Source organism: Trichinella spiralis (assembly GCF_000181795.1).
Source record: "Trichinella spiralis strain ISS 195 chromosome Unknown Scfld4, whole genome shotgun sequence".
NCBI classification, from domain to species: Eukaryota; Metazoa; Nematoda; class Enoplea; order Trichinellida; family Trichinellidae; genus Trichinella; species Trichinella spiralis.
Window position 1 is genome coordinate 547,054 of NW_003526943.1, and position 25,580 is coordinate 572,633.

The 25,580-nt window shown below is 30.7% G+C and overlaps 6 protein-coding genes across 6 annotated transcripts; 3 read left to right on the plus strand and 3 right to left on the minus strand.

Moving 5' to 3' along the window:
- The first annotated feature begins 1,746 nt into the window (after positions 1-1,746).
- Tsp_00082 (glyco protein 3-alpha-L-fucosyltransferase A) lies at positions 1,747-5,849 on the plus strand. The gene is made up of 3 exons (XM_003375884.1): positions 1,747-1,801; positions 1,964-2,744; positions 5,507-5,849. Exons 1-3 carry the CDS (start codon positions 1,747-1,749, stop codon positions 5,847-5,849), a joined length of 1,179 nt encoding a protein of 392 aa, XP_003375932.1.
- Positions 5,850-6,659: 810 nt separating this feature from the next.
- Tsp_00081 (ectonucleotide pyrophosphatase/phosphodiesterase family member 4 precursor) lies at positions 6,660-8,491 on the minus strand. Its single transcript, XM_003375885.1, has 3 exons — positions 8,209-8,491; positions 7,657-7,908; positions 6,660-6,874 (listed from the first exon to the last, which is right to left on the minus strand). The coding sequence occupies exons 1-3, from the start codon at positions 8,489-8,491 to the stop codon at positions 6,660-6,662; spliced, it is 750 nt and encodes a 249-aa protein (XP_003375933.1).
- A 753-nt stretch (positions 8,492-9,244) lies between these two features.
- Positions 9,245-11,352, plus strand: Tsp_00080 (membrane-associated progesterone receptor component 2). Its single transcript, XM_003375886.1, has 5 exons — positions 9,245-9,286; positions 9,648-9,745; positions 10,665-10,945; positions 11,031-11,178; positions 11,217-11,352. The coding sequence occupies exons 1-5, from the start codon at positions 9,245-9,247 to the stop codon at positions 11,350-11,352; spliced, it is 705 nt and encodes a 234-aa protein (XP_003375934.1).
- Positions 11,353-12,018: 666 nt separating this feature from the next.
- On the minus strand, positions 12,019-15,349 carry Tsp_00079 (Exo70 exocyst complex subunit family protein). The gene is made up of 17 exons (XM_003375887.1): positions 15,249-15,349; positions 15,082-15,187; positions 14,887-15,009; positions 14,596-14,762; positions 14,383-14,437; positions 14,157-14,185; positions 13,993-14,036; positions 13,866-13,939; positions 13,603-13,713; positions 13,421-13,540; positions 13,277-13,336; positions 13,126-13,221; positions 12,942-13,047; positions 12,673-12,889; positions 12,415-12,532; positions 12,227-12,360; positions 12,019-12,121 (listed from the first exon to the last, which is right to left on the minus strand). Exons 1-17 carry the CDS (start codon positions 15,347-15,349, stop codon positions 12,019-12,021), a joined length of 1,764 nt encoding a protein of 587 aa, XP_003375935.1.
- Positions 15,350-16,065: 716 nt separating this feature from the next.
- Positions 16,066-19,080, minus strand: Tsp_00078 (chondroitin N-acetylgalactosaminyltransferase family protein). Its single transcript, XM_003375888.1, has 3 exons — positions 19,006-19,080; positions 18,255-18,956; positions 16,066-17,580 (listed from the first exon to the last, which is right to left on the minus strand). The coding sequence occupies exons 1-3, from the start codon at positions 19,078-19,080 to the stop codon at positions 16,066-16,068; spliced, it is 2,292 nt and encodes a 763-aa protein (XP_003375936.1).
- An 896-nt stretch (positions 19,081-19,976) lies between these two features.
- On the plus strand, positions 19,977-25,161 carry Tsp_00077 (putative fukutin). The gene is made up of 10 exons (XM_003375889.1): positions 19,977-20,011; positions 21,160-21,190; positions 23,140-23,189; positions 23,449-23,575; positions 23,655-23,909; positions 23,958-24,124; positions 24,189-24,436; positions 24,522-24,658; positions 24,715-24,839; positions 24,918-25,161. Exons 1-10 carry the CDS (start codon positions 19,977-19,979, stop codon positions 25,159-25,161), a joined length of 1,419 nt encoding a protein of 472 aa, XP_003375937.1.
- The last annotated feature ends 419 nt before the right edge of the window (positions 25,162-25,580 follow it).

Below are 25,580 nucleotides of genomic sequence, written 5' to 3' on the forward strand. Positions count from 1 at the left end.
CAACTCCTTTAATTCGTTGGTGGATATATTCACCAATTAAATGTTATCTTTCACAATTGATTACTTCTGTCTGAAATCAAGTCTTATAAAACATTCTTTAAAATTAATCCCACATAAATCGATCAATGCATAAAACAAATTCTCTACAAAAGAAGGTAACAGTTTTAGTTATTGAACTTAGATGACAGTGTTTTCTAAAAATTCTAAATTGTTATTCAGCATTTCAGTTTTATCATTTTGTATGTAAATTTATTCATTCTTTTATCTCATTGTGATAGACATTGATATAAATCTTTTTAATTCTTTTACAACAATTACCTGTATATTAACGTGCATTGTTTAATACAAGTTTATTGCATGCTACACGTAAAACTTAATTATATTGATTGAAATTTTAAAAATATCAATGTATGCTGCTTTTATTTAAACTACACAAATATTGCAATTTTTTTGAAAAAAAACTGAATTAAATATTAATTTTGATCAAAACATTTATAACACGGACGATTTTTTAATGCTAAAGCATTTTCCTGAAAGTTTAATTAAAGTATAAACCTTATGAGCAAATATTATATTTTTGAATAGTTAACAAGACTAGAAAGATGCCGTTATTACTTATATTCTGCATTGGGGAGGCAATTTATAAAAATATTTATTAAACAAGAAACCTTACTACTCATACGCTATAACAAAAAAATTAACCTTAGAAATTTAAGCGAAGCACTTTCCTCATGTTTTTATAATAATTTCTCATTCTCAAATGATGGTTGTTTTCAAATGGTACATTGTTGAAATTTTTTTCTTTAAATGTGTTTTTTAATTATTCAAATATTGCTTTTTAGTATGAACTTTTTCAAAAGTGCACCTAATTTAAACATGTTACAGTATTAATAACCTGTGTTTATTTAACTTACCGTATTTGTTCATTTTTTATAAAGTGCAGTTATTCGTAAAGTTTGTTGTCAAGATGATGAAGGAGCGAATTTTACGTTTCTACAGCTCCTACTGTTTATTTCATTCTTAAATTTAATAATAATAATATTTTTTTCTTTACATGTAAATACGTAATTTTTGACTGATAATTTATTTTGTATTGCTTTTATTTTAATTTCTGGTTGCAACTCTCGATAGACTGGGAAATGTTAAATATTTTAATTTAAATAATTTATGCTGATTTCAGAGTCAATTTATGCAGTTATTTTTCTTTTAAGATTAATCTCTTATCTACCACTTTTCGAAACATTTAAAGTTGAAGCGATATAATTTTTTAAAACTCATTTAAAATATATTTTAGCTTAAAAAGCAATTCAAAAAGTATAATGAAGAAACGAATTGCGCTGTGTTCAACAGATGTTTCATACAGATACAGTCTTATGCAGATTGTACTGATAACAGTTGAATATTTTTCAAGAACAACAGCTAGTTCTTGAAATTAATGTATGAGTAAAATGAAATGTAAAAAGAAATAAATTTTATTTAAATAAAAAAAGAGATCTGAAAAATAAACATTCTTTGCAGAAAAGAAGAAGAACAATAAATTATTTTTCTTTGAAAGTCAAATTTTTAAAAATGAAAAACTGTAAGCATAGCATGTGTGTATGTTATCGTGCTTTTGCAAACGAAACTAACGTCACAAAACTGACGTTTTTTGCAATGATATAAAACTGGGACAAAACATTTCTTTTGCTTTCCTTTCTTTTGACTTCTGGCATCCACTTTATCGGATAGTGGTTCTGTTCCGTCAAAATGAATAATTTCAACATATTCCTTCCCCTTCTGGCAGCTACCACCGCGACACCTGGTGAGCTAAATAGCAGAATCTGACAGTTGGTTAACCAGGCAAGCAAGCATTCTGAAGACGGCCAGCTTGTTTAGCTTGCTGAGTATTATTAAATGGCCATGGTGACGCTGACGAGGTTTTTCGCTTGCTTTTATTGCCTCTTCTTTTTCATCCTATTTACAGTGATTCGTCTGAAAGTGAGACTTCCGGTGGTGGATACATTGTTTAAGTCAACGAAAAAAATTTCAAATGTGAAATATGAAATTTCACCATTGACCCATTCCAAGTTGAAAGAGGAAATTTTTCACCAGATAACAACAAAACCCAAACGAATCCGACCAACGACGCTGGTGATTTTGTTGGAAAGATCTGCAACACTGCTCGACGAACCTGGCAATAAAAAAATCATGGCATCCTGCTTGGTGAACAACTGCGAACTAACCAACCATCTGGACCCTGGAGTTGTACCGGATGCGGTTATTTTTCATGACAATCCTCCAATTTTGAGTCGAACAAGTGAACAGATTTGGATTTTTTACAGTTTAGAATCGCCATTGAATACAAGAAGCTTTTATTATTTGAACGACATGGTCAACTGGACCGCCACGTACAGGTTGGATTCGGATCTTCCAAACCCGTACGGCTTGTACGGCCAGATTCCGACCGATTCGTCTAGTCAGATCGACCCCGATCTGGCCCAACTGTTAGCTGGCAAAACGCGCCTGCTTGCTTGGCTCGTCTCCAACTGTTACACGATGAACCACCGTGAAGCTTATGTCCACGAATTGGCCAAACACGTTCAAGTGGACGTGTATGGAACTTGCAGCGGCAGGCCATGCCCGTGGCAAGGGCTCAGCAGAAATTGTTCTTCAATGTTGAGAAACGATTACAAATTTTACCTCGCATTTGAAAATTCCAACTGCCGACACTACATTACCGAAAAGTTGTTTATCAATGCACTACAGTACGTTTTTCAACTTATATACTTTTTATGCAGTTATTTCATATAAATGGGTAATTTTTTTGTTTTTTAATAATTCTTATCTGCTTATTGATTCTGTTGTTGACCGTTGTGCATTTCTTAAACTTTTAAATTTTATATATACATTTGTTTTAGAATTTATTCGTCATGCCTGTTGAATCATGCAGTTACATTATACAGCATGTCGTACTGTATCAAGTTATTATTTTAAACTTTAATTATTTTTTGTCAAGTATTTTTTTGAAATTCATTTTTTTAATGTACTCAGTTTTATTATTTTTATAAAATTAATGTTTTGTACACAATTTTTAATTTTTATGTAAGTTTTTATATTATATATATAAAATATGAATTTCAAGAAATGTATAATTTTACTTTTTATCTTCTTTTCTGGTTTTAGTTTTTTCATTTTTCTACTTCAGATTGCTTCGAAAAATTTTTCAGTGTTGACATAAAATTTAAAAATATTTTACGCTTCTAGCCACTAACCAGCCGTATGTCAGTCATTTGAGCTTTTCATTTGAATTTCTTTAATTTTTTAATGATGGAATAAATTTCACTAATAGTTCAATTGGTTAATGTGAAGTGCTGCTATTCGAATTAAAATGACCACTTCAATGTTATGTTTGATCGAAATTTGTGCATTTTATTTTTGATTTTAATATTACATAAATTATTTATTGATTTCATCTAAAATATTCCAAAATTGATTTTTAAAATTGATAAATGATTTACAAGCTGCGAGCAGTTTTGTGTAATTGAATAATGAATAATGGAATGGATATAAGTAAGAATGAAATGTTGAAAATGAAAACAGTTTATTACTGATTTATTGCTATTTTACGATTCAAGTCAGTTTCCGTCATCTTTTCAACTCTCAGTCAGCTGACTATTTTGACAGGTTGAATCTTCGAATTTTATTTTATACAATTTGTGTTTCTGAAGCTAAAAGAAATTAGTTGCCGTTGATTCAGAAAGCATTGCCGAAATGTGTCATGCATTGCAAATGGAAAAGCTGAAATTTATGATAAAATTAGTTTTCACTGCGATGATTTTATATTTTATTTGTTGAAAATTTTAAAATAATTGGACAACACTGAAACAGTCATTTATTTCATACACTAGAGAAAAGAGAATTGAGCATTTTTGACAAAGCAGAAAATTTTTAAAAAAAAGTAATAAGCAAAATGAACTTTATTCAAGTTTAAATTTTTAAAATAGCTCAGAATAAGAAATTGAGCTTTTTTAAATCTTTAATCTCGATTTGTGAAACAATGGATAAGAAAAATATATACCAAGAGATTACTGGTAAAGATGTACAATAGAAATAGATTGAAGAATTGAATTGCTCATTATCATTGTCAGTTGCAGAATAGCTTTGCTGGTTGTGAAGCTTTTGATTACGATTTGCAAAGTTTTATCATGAGTGGACAATATTTTCAGACTTGATGGAAATAAATTTATCTGATGAAAATAGATGACCATTTGCTGCAAGTTATTTTTAGTTGAATACTTGGATCAAGATTTGTGAAGTGTTGAAGTAATTGTCACATTGTAGCATCACTTAATATTTTTCCGTTTGGTCAATCATCATTTATGGATTGTTTGAGAAAATGGCTGCTAGTGTTATCTTTTCTCGTATATTTATTTTAAATTGAATTCAAATTTCGACATGCTATCAGTTTCATCGTTGATGGATAATCAAATTATTTGCATGCACAGAGAAATCTCTCTTGATCTGAGTGATTTTAATAATATTCGCGAGATACTAATTTGCTTATTTTTCAACTTTTCGACCAATAGCATAAATTTAAATTTTACATGGCAATGACAATTGTATCTTTTTTATAAACGCATTGCAAAGATTTGCAATAGTTGTTGTTTATTCGTTAAATTGAGTTTTGATTTTCAAATTTACTACTGATGCATTGCCCAGTCTGTAAAAGATATTAATATAGATATTAGCAATGTAAAATGTAATTTAAGCACACAATTGATGATGAGCAGGTGGTGAAATCGATGATTGTGAAAATGCAGAGCAGTACACTGGTGGGTCTGCGGATCAGAGGTCTTTCAGTGCGTTCAGGCTCTCGCTGTGCTGTTCGTATTTTTCCAAAAGATTTATCGGGTCGTTGCTTAAGATTTGTTTGCGACAGCTGCATAGCTTCTAGGCTAATCGAGCTATCCTTAATTGTGGTCTTGAAGATTGGTCAGCAAACAAGCAACGCCAGTTGCAGATTTTCGCCTATATAATATAAAAGAAGAAGTGCAAGTGCCGTTTGGCCAAACAATTTTCTCATTTTGCTTGTTCTAAATCAAACTACGATTTAGTTCATACTAAATCCAGTGCACAGCCAGTGTTGGTTAATTTCATTTTATACTCCGCTAATTGATGTAAGCGGCTTGTCTACTAATTAGGTTGGTCAGACGGATTCATTGGCGTCTTGTATGCATGCTTTCAAACTCTTTGACAATTGAGTAGCATTCTTTTTGTAAACAGAAGTTATTGCTTGTTTGTTTTCAATAAATATTTGCTATTGAGAAAATACATGAAACCGACATTTTCCAATTTTTAAATAATGTTATAGTGTTGTATTACGTTAGTTCTTTTTTTCTTGTTAAATCATGGCTAATTCTCAAAAATATTGTTTAAAAATTTTTGTACAATTTCAATTTGTACAATTTGTATTATATAGATGCTCTGTTGATTTATTTATTGAAAAAAGGAATGTTTGATGTTGCAGAAACGACGTAGTTCCGGTGGTCATGGGTGCACCGAAAGAAGATTATGAACTTCTGATTCCCGCGGGATCTTTTATTCATGTTGATGATTTTTCTGGTCCAAAAGAGCTTGCAAAATTTTTGCAAACAGTTTCTGCCAATCAGACGCTTTACGAGAGTTACTTTTATTGGAAAAAACGTTACAAATTTGTCGACACACGATTCTGGTGTCGACTATGCGCTGCACTTAATCAACCAAAAAGCAGAAGTTACAAAAGCATGCAACGCTGGTGGCTGAACAATAAAACATGCCAACCTCCGAAGTTGACTCGAAACATTAGTCAGCCAGTTTCCGTTTTCCGTTGACTTATCTGTTTTTTTTATCTTTGCTTATTAAAATATTTAAAAAATTATAATCAAAAAAAATTTTTTTATTGCATTTAAAAAGTCTTGTTTCTGATGTTTATTTATTCGTTGTATTTACGTTATTTCTCCATTTTGCTATAGCAATACGTTGTTTTAACTCAAAAAATTTTTTGCCAGTTGCAATAAAGTTTTCTCGTATATGGCTCGATTTATTTTTCTAACATTTAAAGTAATAATAGGAATGATTTTAATGGCGTAACGTTTCAAAATGATTAGATATGTGAAGTATGCGTAACTTTTTTCTGATTGATAAGTAGAAAAATGATTGAAAAAAGGAAGCATTTATATGATTTTATGATTGAATGGTAATTGAATTGCAGCATTAACAACAAACTTTTTTTTGATCATTTATTTTAACTTATGCAAATTATTATATTAAATCCTATTTTTAGTTTATTTATTTATTTATGAAATTCTAATTCTTAAATAAATTTAGTAGAAATTAATGTTCATTATTCATTTTAATTAATGATTTGATGTTCATTAAGAAAAGGAATGTCGTACGGCAATAGTTTTGAATGCTCATTTTTAAATGGTTTATTTTTCCATTTTGGAAATTTCTGGGATACCTTTTATGCAATAGACAAAATTTTCCATATTTGTTTAATTTAATATTTAATAACTGATAGTTATTTGATAATACCTAAATTATTAAAAAACTAAAGAAAACCACTTTCTGTGATTTATTGCAACAAATTACACGTCACATGTACCAATGATAAAGCTGATTAAAATAAATTATTAGCATCATCATTGTGAGACACTTTTCACAAAATTCAATAAATTCTTCTGACTCCTGGTTAGATGCTGTGGAATGCAAAGCACCTCTTTCACAACTTGAGCAGTATGCTTTGTACAAAATTTGTCACTTACTGGAAATGGTAAAAACGAAGGACCACGAGCAATAAAGAGAGCTTTCATTTCATAATGTCCACTTTTGTAGCCATGTTGCCCTTTCAATTTTCCTAAAAATAAATCATAATTAATTGCATTATTTTCCATAAAAAAATTTTTAAACAAATATCTTTAATTACTTGGTAGTAATTAAACTGAAATTCGCTCAACTAGTAATATTTTATGAAATAGCAAAACAATTTTTTGAAATTCTTATTGGCATAATTGATCAGTTTTATTCATTTCCAATTTCAAAATGTTAAGAATTCAGTTGTTCAAATGTTCAAAAAATTATTTAATATAATGAACATGATAATGAACTTTAGCCAAAATTTATACCTTTGTAATAAGTGTGTAAAACATAACCTGGTTTAGCCATAATTATAAGTTTTGGTATGCGGCTACTTGCTTGAAAATGGTAACGATCAGGTAAATTTTCCTTTTCAACGACTTCAAAATAGTTATGCTTATTAAAACTTTTTAAATAAGCCATCACTTCTGTTGTTTTTCCTAAAAATATTTATTACAAATAAAAATGAAATAAAGCTTAATAATACAGATAAATATGAAATTTATTTTTCAATTAAATGAAAAGTTCTTTCATTCTACTGTCGAGCAAAATTGGTGCACAATTATTAGAATGGCACGGTGCAATTGCTTGCTTGCTTTGCAGAATGTTTTGCTTTCTTCGATGAGGTGTTATAATAAATTTATTATAATGAGAAGATTATTATGTTTATTAGAAGTCAAATAAAAGACAGATTGACTTAAATTAATGATTACGTTTTATTTTTAATTTTTAAATGGGAAAACTCTAACAATAATAATGAAAATTAATGATAAAATTCATTACCTGGATTTGGTTGTATTAACCAGTAGCTGTCATGTTCACTCCAGATTTTAAAATCATGTCTTGGAGGAATAACAACCTCATCTTTCACCGCTGTCATTCCATGATCAGAAGTAAGGATTATGTTTGCTTTATCATAAAAGTCTGCATGTTGTAAACTAGATATCAGATATCCAATATTATTATCTATTTCTAGCAGCTTTCTATCCATATGATGTGAATCAGGGCCATAATGATGACCCGTATAATCTGGTTCTGGAAAATACATAAGAACAAATTCTACACCATTTTGAAGATATGAAATTAGCTTATCTACTAGATACGCCCACGAATGGCCCATATTAAATGAAACATAATTGGTTAAATTTATTCCATGATAAGGTTTGTTACATCCAAACCAAGATATGCAAGCAACTTTCGACTGCCCGTGCATTTTTGCATAACTAGCCCAAATTGGTTCACCATGAGCAATTTCCCAAAATTCACTGCCACTAATTCCATTTATATGAACAGTTTTTTTCTTTGATGGTATATAGAAATGTTTAGAAACAATACCGTGTTCATCAACATATTTTCCAGTTGCCATTGTCATGTGATTTGGAAAAGTTATCGATGGGAAAACGCTTCGAATACCGGAGGAAGCATAGGCACTACCCATCATCAAATCTCCAATATAGGTGATATGATTTTTCAGAAAAAATAATCTGTTCACATAATCAGCTCGAAATCCATCCAAAGATATTAGAATTGTAATATGTTTTTCGCACTGTTTTGCTAAAGATGATAATAAAAATAAGCCAGTAATGTAGACTATTGTTCGAAGCTTGACTGCCTTCATTGGAACCAAAAGTGCATTATCTTTAAATGGAATAGCAATAGTTTATAAAGAAGTGTAGAATACAGACTGTTTAAAAATGCAGTTGATAAGAGAATAGCAATTTCCAGTGTCAGTGTGCGTCACTGCAATTATTTCATTACTTTATTAGCAATTATTTCCTTGTTATCAATCAGAAGCCATAAACTAGTTTTTGTAGGCGTTTTTAATGACGTTTTGTTTAAAATCTACGCAAGCTAAACGCTAGTTAATTCAAATGAAGTTGCTGTGTATATGATCAACACTTTATAACCAGAAAAGGATGAAAATTATGCTTCATATAACAAAGAATGAAAAATAAATGGTTGAAAGTAATGAAGAAATGGGACATACTTTGATTATATTACTAATTTAAATTTCAGTGATCTCCATTTATTTGCTTCTAATATAAACATTGCAATTAATGACACTCGATCAAGTAACGATATTTATTTAATATTGACTTGCCTTGTCTGTTTGGAAAATATTGGTTATTCAATCTAACTGCTACGTTTTACTTGCAATTTTTCATTGAAGTTCAATGAATGTTTGTATTCTGATTTTATGCTTATGCTTATTATATATTGCAAATAAATAATATTATAAATTATGAACAAAAAATAGATAATTTAGATAAGAATTATGGATTGCATTAAATAAATAATTAATTAAGAATTATAAAAAAGAAGAATAAAAATGATTATCATTAAAAGTGAAAGTTTGTTGATTCTTTTATAAATGGTAAAACGAAAATTACATCACATGTCAATCCCTTTAATGGTTATTGACAATACACTTTTAAAAAAGTAATAAAGTAAATATTAACTGAATTGGATTTTTGTCTTTATTTAAAAAAAACGTGAAATAATTTTTATCGTAAAAATTTTTAATAAAGTAAATGATAATTTTTGTAATTTTTTGACTAGAAGGTTTTGAACTGGAAATGAAATTTCATTGCAAATTTAGCATATAGTATAAAAGCAATCAACTGATATAAAAGTCAAAATATTTATCACAATGTGAAACTACAAATAACCTGAATAATTTTAATCTTACTGTACCTCTTATTTCAACTTTCTTAACGTTGAATCTAAGTTTGAAAGCTTAGTTTTAGTACTGTTTAACTTTTCAAAGATTTTAGAATCATGTTTTTACGAAATTGGTAAATCCAGATATAAGTACCTTTTCAATGCTTTTTAGCATTCTCCGTTGCGGTAGTCGTTATTTCAAGAAGTCGCTGTTTTTGATTATCGACTTGCGTTCGTTTTGAATTTAGGTACATTAATTTTACTTTAATTTAATTAAATTTTGATTAAGTCGTCTGTTCTTAGTACTGTTTTTATTTTTTTATATTTAATTTGTTTGACGTATTACTTTTGAATGTATTGTTAGCGGATAGTTAATAACTTTGTTATTTTAGCATTTCTTATGTGAGTTTTTCAAATAAACTAGTTTAAATATGTTTTGTTAAAATTCAGTTGCATTTTTAGCATTTCTATATATGATGATATTCATATTTGATTGTGATTTATTTAAAATAAAATTAGAATGAATGCCGAAAATGAAAGAATGCTAAACAGCATATTTTTTTAGCGGAAAAGAGAATAGCACTTTTTACGTAATGCTTGATTTTTCTCGTCATTTTTATTTGTCAAGGACGGTACATTAACCTTTTTCGTATATGAAAGTAGTGTTACTGCTGAGAAGTTATGAATATCTGTTTTCATAACTTTTTTTCGGAATATTTATAAAGATGTAGTTTCAAATTAGTTTTCGTTTTTTTTTGAATTATTAAATTAATATTACTTTGAAACTTTAATTATATTTTATCTGTTCAATTACTTTTGGTATAAGCAATCAGAAGTGCAATCTTCTTTCTTCAAAGAATTCAGAGTTGATTTTTTTGTTTATTTTATTAGTAGTTAAATACATGATAATTTTGATAGATTTTTTAATCAAGTGTTCTTAAAGCTGTACTTTTTATTGCGTTAAATTATTGATTACATTTCGAATAAGTTTTTAATTGTGTTTTAACATATATCAACGAATTATGTGGATGTTTCAGAAATTAAGCCTATGAAAAAGTTAGCTATTTGAAAAGCGACTTTTCTTTCTTTTAAATTATCTTTGTACGATTGTGCTTTTTTTCGTCTTACAGTTCCGTATTGGAAAGCGCCGGTATGTTTTGGCTCATATTTGCTGGGATTCTTGCGGTAATAATGCTTTTGGCAGCATTCGATTTCAATAGATTTCGTATAAAATGGACATCTAAAGATGGACGACAACTGTCAGGAGATTGTCCACCGCCCATGAAACGACGCTATATGACTGTTGAACAACTTCGACAGTATGACGGCACTGATGCTGATGGTCGAATTTGTATAGCTGTTAACGGTGATATTTACGATGTGACCCGAAAGAGAGAACTTTATGGACAAGGTGCATTTGGAATTTTTAAATAACAAGATATATGGATTTTTCATATAACATGAATGAATGCGTTTTAAAAAGTAAAAAAATTTAGGTGGACCATATGGCTTATTTGCCGGGAGGGACGCTTCAAGGTGTTTAGCGAAGTTCAGCACTGAAATGGTTCACATTAAAGATACATACGATGATCTTGCAGATTTAACTTTGTCTGAAATTAATAGTTTACGTGAATGGGCTATGCAGTTTGCTCGTAAGTTGTACTGTATGTTATACCTTTTAGTGAGCTGAAAAGTTGTCTTAAAGAAATGTATCCATGCGTGGGCAAACTGCTGAGTTCGAGTGATCAAGCTGACTTTCGAACTGATGATGAAGAAGAAGATTCATCACTCTCTGATTGTGATGTTGATGATCAGTGATTACTATCTGGGCAAAAGGCCTCATGTATGTCTTATGGTGTCTCAGTTTTCCACCTTTCAACAAAACTAACTGATCATTAATTTTTTATAGTAGCATCATTTTAGCTGTAAAAAGATGCCAGCGAAAGTCACTTTGTCACTTCCATTTTTTAATGCTAGGCTCACTTTGTCATATATATATATTTATATTTATGTTTATTTTTTATTTTTTAACGGTGATGTTTTTATTGCTTTCATAATTTTTTACACGTTTGCACCAGAAAAGAGCAGTCTCTAACGTTTCTTTTTCAAAAGAAAGAATCAGAAATTTTCTTTTGATCTTCTACTAGAGATTCTCTTTTGTGTGTAGTTTTTATTAATCAGCATTTATTTATTAAAGAACGCTATGATTAAAAAAGAACAGTATAATTGTTGTTGCATGTACTTGCTGATACACCTGCTGACAGTTAACATGAGTAAATAAGTTATTTATGCTTGATAACGTAATTATTAAAAAATGAAGATAAAAATATGCATACTGTATAAAAGCAGTTCTTATTTGTATTTGTTTTGCGCTTAACAACTTTTATTTCTGTGTATTACAGTTTAAAAATATGCAATTTTTATTAATAAACATTTGAACAGTTTATGAAAAAAAACATCGTATTATCAGATTAAAATGTTCATTCACAATGTAGCATTGAAAAGATTGTCGATCGTATTCGCAATGCTTTCCGGAGTGTACTTGAAATATTTGTCGGGATTTTTTGTAAAATTCACCTGACGATACCTGAAAATAAGGCAAACGATCATTTATTAAAATTTTTCAAACTGAATTTATGTTTCAAATGTTTATTGTCAAAAAAATTATACAACTTCAATTCTACTAATTTACTTTTCGTAAAATGGTCGATACTTGGACAACACTATCTTCTGGCAATCTTCACGCAACTTGGAAGCTAAATTTACATCCGGTACAACTATGTCACGATGGTCATTAGTTATCAATTCAAACTGTCGATTGAAATCCTTTAAAAAACAATATTAAAATCATCAATTATTAAACAACGTACAGTAACGAACGCTGAAAACGCTTTTGATTTGTTCTCGTTCTTTTTCCCTTGGACGTTGATTCAATAACGGTGAAGCCAGGCAATAATTTTGTTGAAAATACGCCAAAATCGCACCCAAATTAATCCAACTGAAAATTATTTCAGTAAAAAAAGTTAAATAAATATTTTTATTAATATAAATATATCTTTTGGTAAATTGTTTAAAATAATTTCATGTCATTTTGTATATTTAACATAAAAACACATGAATAATAATAATAATAAATACCTTTGCATATACTGAGATTTGAATAAAGCAATTTGATCGTTGTAATACTGTTCAACATCTCGATTCTGTTCACTGACAACCTGAAGTACGCCTACTTTTCGGATTGTCTTCAAAATGTGACTTGTATTATTCAACATGAACATTGCTTTCAATGAACTGTCAGTATAGAATTCAGCCTTGTTGCGTAAATTCAAACCAAGCGCCGACAAAACTCTGGCTATAAAACAGTAAATAAATAAATTTTGAATTTTCATATTTTCAAATTCTACCAAGCAATTTGGGTACTACTGTCGTCGGACTGTCTTTCTGTTGGCTACTCAACACTACTGCTAAAGCTTGGCTTTCGATCATCAGCTGTTCCAAAAATATCAGTGCCTGCGTATAATAAATAAATGTTTCTTTTCATTACTTATTAAAAATTTTCATCTCTTGCAAACTGTGAAACAATCTTACATTACTGGTCAATTGATGAACTGTGCAATCTGACGGTATAAATTTTTCTTGATCATTTTTCACGTGATCAACGAACTTCTCCAGTGCATCCACACACTGCAATGCGAAATTGAATAATAATTTTTATATTATGACACGAAGGTGCATTTACCGTGGAATCAACAGATTTTAAAATTGTATTAAATCTTTCTTGTAGCGCTGGTTCGGAAAACTGAAATTCATATTCAAATTAACATAATCTTAAAAAATAGATTCATCACTAAAATTTTCAAAATTTCAACAACTACTACTTTACTTTCATAAATTCTTTAAATCGATCTTGGCTGCGATGAATGTACTTGGACAAAGGCAAAAGGCAAAATACGGCAGCTAAATCATTACGTCCAAGATTTCGATGAGCTTGCTGCAAAAATTCCTGAAAAAAAAAAGAAAACTTCACAAACGCATATATTTTTTACAACCAAAAAAAGCAATGACCTTAGCGCAGTCCAAAATATAATTCAGAGGTTTCACCAAAACAGACTTTAAACAAACATATGCATCAGATTGTGAAAATCTGAACAAATTGTCAACCAATTTTCCTTCGTTCTGCAAAGTGAGTAGAATTCCAAAAAAAATTTAATACATACAGTAATACTGATGTACAGGTGGATCTTTTTGCATCTTATGCATTTTGCAACAGATATTAATTGACCTGTTATTACCTGAAACATTACCATGAAGCTTACAAAAAGAAATACCACACTTTCGGCACTGTTCTCAAGCGCACCTTCTTTTGTCACATTTTCCACAGCAAGAGTTACACGTCGGTTAGCTGAAATTAAATTTTGAAAAATATTCAAATAAAAAAACAACAATCAGCATTACTTAAATCAGCTGAATACTGCCGTAAAGTTTTTCTGTTCAGCATCCTTAAAATATAAAAAAACAGTTTTTTATATTACAAAAATGACAAAGAACAAATACGCAAATAAGAATGCACATTAAATTCATGCATTCATTTAAAAAAAAGAACTAAAATTAAATATTACCAAGCTTTGGAATCCTTACGTGTAGCAGCCTAAAAAAACAATTTTAAATAATTGAAAAGTAAAACAAAAATTTTCTTTCTTCTTCATTCAAACTATAATTATAATTATATGAAATATTCTCACAAATTGAACTGTAGAATTGAAGGAGTTTTATGAATGAAAAACAATTTATTTATTAAAAAAAATAATTTTATGAAACAATAATTAAATATAACAAAACTTTTACCGAGTTCAATTTCAATTCCTCTACAGATGCATTGTTTCTAGATGTTTCAAAAATGCTAAAAATAAAACATTGCTTCATTAAAATAAAATCATTCTTGATTCTGCAACAAAAAGTACAACAATTACAACATAAATATATAAAAGTAATTTTAATTTTTTGACAATAAAAACTGTTTTATAAATAAAAAAATAAATAAATAGTTTTTTTTGTCACCTCTTGAGAATTTTCAAAATTGACGTACAAGCTACATCAGCGTAAATATTTAAATAATCTTTCGTCGGCGAATCGTTAACTAACCAATTGCTCAAAGCTTTCAAATCTTCAGTATCTTCACCTACAGGTACAGAGACGGATGAATATAGAATACAAAACAACCGACTCTAGAAATGCATACCCAAAATTAAGTGCAACAAATCAACATCTTTACGAATCTCTTGAACAACAATGAATTGAAAAAAATGTAATTTGAACATCAGCAATAAAAAGAAATATAAAATTCAACACTGCACCATAACTGTCGTCAATTGATGCGAGAACTTGGGCTGCTGAAAAATTTGCACGATTTCTTCGTAATAGAACTTTAAACTCTTGTTCCAATGCGGTGCATCCGAAATTGAAAGTCGTTTCCTGTCATAAAAATAAAGGAGCCGTGTCATAAAAAAATAAATCACAGAAGCTACATTTTCCTCGTCATCTTACCACACGTTCTAACTGACTTTTGTGAATTTCGTTCGATGAAAAAAACTCCATTGCTGATTTTAATTTTTCCATCATCTTAATATATTTGATCACGTTTTCAGCCGGACTGAACAACGAAAAAAACAACATTAAATTATACACGATTATATGCGGTGATGACAACGTACGACATATCTTTGAGCACAGCATCCGTTTCATTGGCAGTGTTGTAGTGCTTGAGAGTCTGGTCGATCAGTTTCAAAGTTGAAACAACATCTGTAAAAGTCATTTTCATCACAATGGTCCACAAAGTGCACCGTAAATTACAGTACTGTGTTGTTTTTGTTGCAATGCACCAGTCTTCTTGTACAAAGGCATCACCGTCGATTGAAGGTTGGATAAACAGCGATCAAAATTATCCAATATGGAAATCATTTTACTTGTCAACTCTTGATTTCTCTGCTCATTCGCCAACAATTCTTTCAACCATGCTTCTTCCTGAAAACAAACTCAGCATCAAAAAAATTGAACATCAAAAATACAACAAAAAAATATTTAAAAATCATAAATATGAATATAATAAAAAGTATAACAATTACCTGTTGTAATTTTGCTTGAATTTCTTTGCTGGACATCATCTTGCATCGGTGGTATATGCTAACGTAACAAAAATTAGTAATAAAAAAATTTTTTAATATTAAACGTTGAAAAATTGCAATTAAAAACCAATATCAAATGTGATAATTTCTTTTTAAAATTGTACTTACATCAAGTAACAGGTGAAGATAATAAGAAAAAAAAATTTGAACTGAAGGGAATAACGGTGACTGTAATCGGTGACAGTACAAAGATAAGCAAGTTTTAATTTGATAAATGAAATTTATCATTTGGACAAGGTCTGGAGTGAGCATCGTGAAGTGTCAAATTTTTTGGAACAATTTTAATAATTTCAACAAGTTTTTTTTAACAAAAAACAAGTAAAAAGAAAACAGAAAGTGTCAATATTCAATTGGTCGGCGAGTTGGAAGCAGTTTTGGCGTTGAACAAATAGGAGGCCATTTGAATTCTTGTGCCAAGATTTCGTTTCTTCATAGATAGACATGTTTCCAATTCGGTCATGTCAACGGCACGGTTACAGTTGGCAGTGTTTCGATGAATCAGTTGAAATGTCGGATCGACAGCTCGCATGACGTGAAATTTTCTCCCACTGCCCTTGTTCTGTTCATTGGTATTGCAGAACAATTTGAATATGTAACGACCATCGGCAGTGATTGTAGTAGAATCGGTGGTTTGTGCAGCGACATTTGCAAAGCTGTTTTCAGTGTGAAGCATGTTGCGTACGTAGGCATAGTCGGTGGAGTAGAAGGAAGCAATTTCGAAATTGGAACGATCAAAACGACCCAAATTACGTCCCAACTGTGAATGCTGCCTCACCCCGACGTTCCCATTCCACTGCTGCTTCAAACCGGTCAATGTCGGATGGTAGTGGACAAACGGCACCGGGAAGAATGCTTGGAAATTTTCGATAGTTTGCATGCGAACGCGATTCAACATCTCCCTGTCGAGTTGCAGCCAAGGAGAAGCCAGCAACAACAGTCGCGTGGTCTTCAATCGACTAACCACCAGGTCCACCATGCGCACCAGACAAGCTTCACCAATCAGCTTGACCACTTGGAGTCGTGAACCGCGGGCCCCGTTCCAAGAACCAAACAACTTGCGCAACGACCGTTCAATAGCTTGATCGGTGCCGTTAGCTTGACGCTGAAACAACAATATCAAATTGCACCGTTGGTCCTCGTCCAAGCAGAGCCGCTTGAATTGGTCCAAAAATAGAGCCGCTTGTTCAATTTCGAAACTACGGACCGGTAACAACATGGTCACCGACGTCGACTCGGTCACAAATGGCGCCGGCACCAGTTCGGCGTTGCCGACCGGCCGGAGCAAGTACACACGTTTCATACGAGCTTGTTGGTGGCTGATTTCCAAAAAATCCAATACATAATCCACACCCCGGTTCGGGTCAAAGCGACGGTAGCCGGACAACAACTTTGCCGAGTCACTGCAATTCGACTTCAAACGACCATCACCACAACAACCACGCTTACGTTTAAGCCAGTCAATCGCAAATCCACTGACCGCCAGTACGTCGAGCCGATCATAGCCGCGCAGTAAAATAGCCGTTTCTTCGTCCGAACTGGCCGGGAACATGTGGCTGGCGTTGAAAAAATCCCACTTGAGCAAATCGTACCGATCAGCACTGCGCCACGGTTCCTCCAGACCCAATGGCAAAGTCACATTCTCACCCAACAAATTCGACAAATTCAACACCTCTTGCCGAATCGATCGCAACCTTGCTTGCAGATGATCACTTTCCAAACGTCGCAAATACGCCTGCACAATTTCCACCTCACTCTGAGATTCCAATCCTTGAACAGTTAAAATTTGTCTGTAATTTTCGTTCACCAAATTCGATTCCATCCACTCAGCGGTTCTAAATTTCAAACTGCGGAATTGCACATTCTAAAAAGTTCAAAATCAACATAACATCAGGAACGGCAAAAATTCCCAATAAACACGCAAATCCAACGACTATTACCAACTATCGACGATAGGATCAAAATTTACAGTACATTTTTAATACCTTTTACCTTTGAAAACAGAATGCACTGCTTTTATTACATCAATCTGTTGTCATCAAATAACAATAATTACACGGATGTTTTTAACATTTACATTTTTAAACGTACCAGACTAATTTTGAAATTCTACAGCACATGCAAAATGCAATGAAGTTTCAGAAATTGCCAGGAAATTTCAAAATCAACCAATCACAGATAATACATACTTTTCACGATTACTGTATTCGATATAGCTTATACTTATAGTCGCAGTAAAATTGAAAACTAAAGTTAAAAGCTGAAAAGTAAAGAAAAAATATCTACAATAAACTTGACTAAATTTATATCGTAAAAAGGTGAGAAATTTGATTTGACATTTAACTGCGCAGTGGTTGAACAACACTTTGACTCCAATTATTCATTAATTGCCACCATGACGTAAATTTCACAACGTCATTTGACATTAATTTTACTTCTACAGTACAATATCATTAATGAAATATAAAAAAAAGAAATAAACATATTATTTTTAATTAGATTTAACAGAATTTTAATTGCAAGAAAATGTTGACTTACTTTCCAACTATCTGTGCATTGAAGATGTGAAAAAATACAACGGTAATCATCTTCTTGGTTACAATCAATAAGTTTGTCAAGCAGATCTCTCGAAATGAGAATTCCCGCTTCCAAAGAGCATACATTACCAAACGTCAGTTGGCCGAAGAAAAGACTATCACCAGCGGAAAGTTGTTTCATCAGACGATCGATTGCAAAAGGATTTACAATTGTCCGGTTAGCGACCAAAAAGTACCAGTCAAATTGATTGAAGCGTTTATTTATATAATCAAAGGCAAGTGATGGCAGATTTTTCACTACATACGTATCCAATGAAACAACGTTTGTTCCAAAAAATATGGAATTATTAGTGGAAGATTTTTCAACAAAAAATACAACTCTGTTGGCGTATTCTTTTAAAGTACTGTCCATCGTGTCGTACAGCAATTGTAGATCCGAAACTGCCACCATGAAACCGATGAGTAGTCTTTGTCGAATTCCAACTTCTGTAGCGAAAAATTTTGGTCGTGCTTTCAAACTTGCATTGCTAACTGTCGCAAGTGTTGGTCTGCTACTCATCCTGTCGAAATCTCCGCTAGCCGATGACGATGAATCATCGTTGTCAAATTTGCCCAAATGGCCATCCAGATCAAGGTCAATAATTTCCGCAGTTGTGCTTTCTTCAACGCATGAAGGTTCGCACAGCTGCGCAGGAAACAAATTCTGAAACAGACTAGACAAAACAATTCCGCACAAAATGCCCAAAAACAACGGGGATAAATTTCTGATCCAAGACCACAAGCTGCTTCTTCGCTTCATCTTGAAATGCACATTCATTTATCCGCATTTCTAAAATACTTTCAGAAATGTTCAGTAAGAAAAAGGCTTCAATTTTTAATAATAAAAGAAACAGTTCAGTTATTTGACCTACTGTGAAAATGATCGTGACTCATCGAAATAAAAGCCCCAAACTTACGTCCTACATTCTAAGAAAGAGAACGAGAACAAAAACCAAAAATATGCAACATATTTTGAAAATGATCAGTAGATATTTTTTGCATTTTTATGACAAAAAGTAATATTGCTAATTGCACTTCATTTCATTGTTAGTGTCAGTGGCAATGTTAAACGAAATCGCAGCATATAACAATAAACTATAAAATTGTCTTACGCTATGGAATATTCAAACGATGTGCATTATTCAAGATGTCATTTATTCAGTATATTTCATAGAACAAAAGACAGCTTTCAAATAACGTCGCTTTCTAATGTTGCCAATGTACAGGTATGCATATGAGTTTACATAAATTTTGAAAAAAAGTATAGCAATAAATAGAACATAAATAAAAAAGAAGAACAATGTTCATCAAATTATACACTAAATAGAATTTGAAGAAAAAGTTTCACAATCAAACTCCAGTGCAATGACGAATAAAAATATAAAAATATTGAAAAATGATTACGTTCAAATTTTGCTGCCAAATCAGGATAATTATACAATCACATTTCATATATATATATATAATGCTTCAAAAATGATACATTTGCATACAAAAATAGATAAATAAAGCAAACTAAGTGAATAACAGAAGTATTAGGTAGTATTTAACAATTCTTTTTCGAAATAGTTCAACAAGAATTCTGCTCAGAAAATGGCAACCAAGTTACATATTGATCATACTGTAGAATGGGCTACAGAGCGATCATTAAATTGAAATTCAATGTAGCGCATCATTTATTTATATGTATGTTTCTCACTTTCGATGCACATTTTATAAGTAAGATTCTGATTTTATTTTTAAAGATTTTGAAGAAAATTTTACATTACTAACGTTTTGTGGTTTGTTTACATTGTAGTTTTTTAATGATTAAAATATAATCAGTGAATTTGTTTAAGGATTTTTATTTTCAGTTAATTTTTTCTCTGATTCTGATTATTGGGATTTTTTAATGTAAATGCACAAATAGGTATTGTTATGCTAGTTGTAAAATTTGTCCTATGCAATAACATATGCAAGAGCAGCGGAGATTGAATAAGTTTTCGATTATAGAATTTAAAATATTTTAATTAATTTTTAATAATTTTCTTTAAATGATCGTTTGTTTAATTTGCATTGAGGAAGAATTCTCTGAAAGCGCCATTTGCATTTGAAGAAAACAGAAATTGTATATTTAATTTCATTTTATTTTTGAATTACACTTTTTGTTAAACTAAATTTTTTTAATTTTAAAATGTTGTTGCAACTTTTTGTTCATATGGAAAAATTTTGAAAATCCTTTCCCCACATCAGCATTTCACTTCTGAATGTGCGTGATATTTATTATTTAATAATTGATGTAAACAAATGAGTGAATCATTATTAAATTAACATTACGTATGTTGGAAAAATTACGGAGAATGTTTGATTAAATTGATTTAAGTAACGCAGTTTAATCATATAGGTCAAGCTGAATATATTTGTTTTTGCTGAACACGCTACATCAAATGCCGCGTTATCAAATTGCTCTAAATGATTGTGTATGTTTATGAGAAAAAACTATATTGTTTTTTTTTCTATCATTTGTAAGTAAAAGTTATGGAGAAATTCTGTTTCGAAATCAAAGTTGAAATTGTGCCCAAGGTCGTCAAGATTTGGAAATGCATTCTTTGATACTGATTTAAGGTAAAGGTGATTTGTTGATTTCTTTTATTTTCATATTTTGATTGAAGGGTTTTTTTCCATTAAAAAACGTCACATTTTTATTGTTAAAGTTTCTGGGAATATTTCAGAATTATTCATCTTCGACGTTTTGTATATTATTATGATTATTCATTTATGTGATCATTATTTTGATAAAAATTTTTGTCTGAATTTGTTTTGTTTTTTTTTATCATGCATCCGGATCGCCGATTCAGATGATTCTATTGAGCTTTTAATATATGCAGTTTACATCTCTGTCGTAGTTGTGCTAGTCAGGTTTCAGAAATTCAATACTGCCATTTATAGCCCGTATGTTGTGCACGTCATCACGTGTGATATAAAGTATTGATATTTTCGTGTAACATTCGATGGTTGCATTATCTACAAATAGTATTTTAAAAGTAGCAACATGCTTTACAGTATGAATATGGAAGTTTGCAAGTATTTAGTTTCCGCTTAGTTTGCTGTTTTTTTTTGATGAAGGTTCTTATTGGTAATTGCCCTGATTTGACAGGTACAGTTGATTAATCAAACAATTTTTATACGTACGTCTTCATTGCACGGAAGAAGGATTGGTTTAATTTTCTTTTCTTATAAGTTTTCTTTCGATTTATGAGTTGTAATTAACTTTAGTTTAAAGCGTTTGTTGTTAATGAATGTGAATTGATCGTAGTGCATTTCTAACTTAACACCTTTAGCATTTGCCGAAGGTGTATATTCAATTTTAGTATTATTCAAGGTTGCTTTTTATTTTTAAAGAAAAACTTTTTCTTTAAGCATATTTAATTTCCAATTTAATAAAAATCAAATTATGTATTTTTTGCTTTAGAAATTTAATGGCATGCTGGTAACAGAATTTTGCTTTAGGGTTATAATCTTGGTGAACAAATAATCAATACAGTCGATTTACATGTAGTACTTATTGTTTTATTATTTCTCAACGATTATCTAATTATTTTTTAATGTTATTTTTACTGTTAACTTTCCATATATGTGCACTGATTTTTATGTTGGCGCATTAAGATGATTGTGATTGTTTTTTAACTTTGCGTGGTGTTTAATTTTATATTTCTTGTTTTTGCACTTTTTTTACTGGTATTCTGCACTCGTGTAGAGTATCTATATTGAAAACGAGTGGATTCAGTTTGCACAATAATTCAAAATTTCTTCAATTATTATTTCGACAGTTTTTTTTCATCTTATTAAAATGCATTTTGGCTCAAAAGAATTTGCGAATGTTTTAGGCGATTGTTTTCTTGAATTTTAATGAAGTTTATTTATATCACAGGCGCACTTTTATTATTTAAAAATATTTTAAATTTCAAGTTACTTTTAATATGTGAAACGCTAGAATGTTTTACTTCTACTTTTATTTTGTTGCTTTGCATCTGCTTTGCATTTTATGAATGATAATGGGTTTTGATGGAAAGCAGATCGATAAGAAAAAACTGCCTTTTAAAATTTCAGATGTTGCAAATATTTCGAAATTATACCCATGTTTTTCTAAGCATGTTTTTCATATTTTTATAGAGCACGTACATTTTGCTTTCTTTTTAAAATTTTAAAATGTTGCAATAGTGCAGAAAAAGACAAAGCAAATGGAATTTTAAGTATGTATATATATATAAGTAACATTTTTTCGACAGTAACAGTTGTCAGTATTTGTTCTACTTAAAAAAGTTTAGGTTGGTATATATATATATATAGAAAATTACGTTTACGTTAAATGTGATATCAAGAAAGCTTGTTATTATAAAATTTTCTTTATGCATGAAAAATTTAACCAACAAAAAAGTTTCGAAATTATTAGTTTAAATTTTTATTCATATAATTTTTTACTGATTATTCAAAATGTATTCCTTGAAGAGAATTTTGTATATACATATATTTTTTTAAATAATAAAATGTAAATAAATAAATTTATAAGATGAGCAGAAAGAAAAAGCAGTAAAAATTTAGCCCGAAGTAGACCAAACTGAATTTCGAACACCTATGCAGGACTAAAAATTCTTACTTTCCAAGGCCCCCCTCCCTGGAACATTCCTACGCCCCTGGTTGAGAAACACTGCTCTGTGCAAATACTGAGCGACGCGAATTTAGCATAGAGTAGATCCGTAGGCTCTATTTTAACAAAACGATCAGTATAATGTAGTTGCTTTGTGTTAATTAATACAGACTGTACATAATATAATATAATTTAATTTAATTTAATTTATCTTTTTTAGTCGAAGTGGAAATTCTTTGGTAAACTCTTGCCCAACTTGCCATTTTGTAAGTATCTTGCCAGTTGTACGTAATGCAGCTGTTTTTTTTGCAAGAATAGATTGTGAAGCGTTATATTTCAAATTAGAAACATGTTAATTAAGCGCACATTAATCAGTTGTATTGTAACTGAAAATTGATAACAAGGCGATCTTTTAATGAGAATGAAAAATTAAGCATCTGTGGAAGTTTCAGATATTTTAATCGATGTAACTGTAAAGTTCATGATTACTCATTTTTAATTTAATTTAATTTTAATTTGGGAATTTCAGAAATCTTCCTATGCGTCATAGACGCTGCTTCTGGGTCATTTCTGTGATTGCCATAATTACTACGCTATTTGGACTGTTCACCTGGACGCCACATTCAACATTTTCTCATAGATTTTTATTTGCTCGTGTATGAATAAATTTAAAAAGAAATATGCATTTTATGAGAAAAATATGCAAAAGAGTTTTACATTGATTAACTATTTCAGCTTTCTCCTTTCGTTTCAATATGCTTGGAATCATTTTGTTCTGAATCAGTCGACATTGACGTTTTGCGTAATGCCGAAATTTTGGACTTCACGTTTCGTGCTAGTCGAAGTAAATTGAAATTTGTGGTGCTCGATCCAGATTGTATTTCTTGTGCAAGCCGTACGAAGAGTGCCTATTGCTTGTTAGCTACATTGAAGCAGTCTTACCTGTTTGGAGTGATTGGGGCCGAGCACGTCGATAATTTGACTGAAATTGTAAGCCTTGTTTAACTCCCGTTCTATTTTTAGCATGTTGTTTTTAAGGTGAAATATTTTCATAATTCGGCTTGGAAGGTGAAATCCGGTGAGGAACAACTGACGTTTCAGCACAATACAACCCGAGTGCATGTTGTACGAATTGACAGACGTGACAAATATTGGTTCATACCGTCTCTTGAGGAAGTTGATTTTAAAGCTCATGCTTTTCGAAAGTACTGTTTGAATGTTATTACAATGTTGCTTTTGCCTGATGAATAATTTTTTTTGAAATTTAAGTTTCAAAATTGATCATATTCATTTTGCCAACTGGTCATTGTACATCCCTGGATCTGAAGTGATGAAACAATGGTCAGATGCTGAATTTTTGGAGTGCAATCGATCGTCAGCAAAGATAATTCAACAGATGTATATTGGAAAATATGAACAAGTTTTGAAAAACACTGTCATTAATGGAATGGCATTATTTCGAGATGTTCTCCAAGGAATTGGCATAAGATCAATGCTATTTGGAGGAACTTTACTCGGTTTGTTATTCTTTTTTCTTGTTGTGGATTGTATTGAAATTTAAAGTAACCTTTTTTCGACAGTAACAGTTATTAAAAAGTTTAGGTTGGTATAGAGATTGCGGAATTATTCCTTACACCACAGACATGGATATGGCTAGCTTTGCTTCAGAATACAGTAGGAAATTGTTAGGCACACTAACTTCAAATAAAGATTTGGAACTTTACTGGCAACTTGGAAAGGTATTGAAAAATGAATATGATGTTAATTGTGTTGAATAATAATTTTCACTTTTTAGCCTGCAGATTCTCTAGAACTGAGTGTATTCTATGATGGAATGAAAATAGATTTGTTTTTTTTGTACGAAGAAGGAAGTACCCACTGGGCCGGAGGGATGATTGTTTATGAGCGACGTAAGCTGCGGTATGTATGCATTTTTATGTTTTGTTTTGTATTGTGAAAATATTTATGTATTTATTTATTTATTTCTTCTTATTCTAGCTGGACATATCCAAAAATTACAAAACTTTGCTCAGCTGAACTTCTTGGTGAATTATTCAACGTTCCTTGTAATGTATTAGATATTTTAATGGCTGATTATGGTGAGACTTGGTATGACATTTATCCCAATGAGAATTTTACGTGGTACGCTTCTCATAAAAATGTGAAAAAGCTCGGTCGATGGTCGAAAAAGGAATGGCCATTGGTGTATCATATGTATATGAAACAGAAAAAACTGATATGATAAAGGCATATTGATCAACTGTAGCAATGTATTTTTGTTGTTTTCAAATTTTTCCATTTTGTTCCAGTTCAATCGTTTTTTATCAAATTATTTCAATTTTTTGTTGTTAAAAAATAAATATATTATGCTTGCATTAACGTAAAATATACGTGAAGGGGAATTATGCTTCATGAAACTTCAAATTGAATCAAAACCTTTCATTGGTGAAACAACAACTTTCAACAGTGAAGGTTTCATGCTCATGCATATAATAATATGTATGGTCGTCTACTATAATTTACTAATAAGCTGTTGTTTACGTCTTGAATAAATTGATCTTTAAAAAATAGAAAAATGAAATCGCCATTTGATGCAAAAATGTGGAAGCATTCATTGACAGGTAGTTTTATTTCAACACGATTTTCCCATTTTATTTTTTT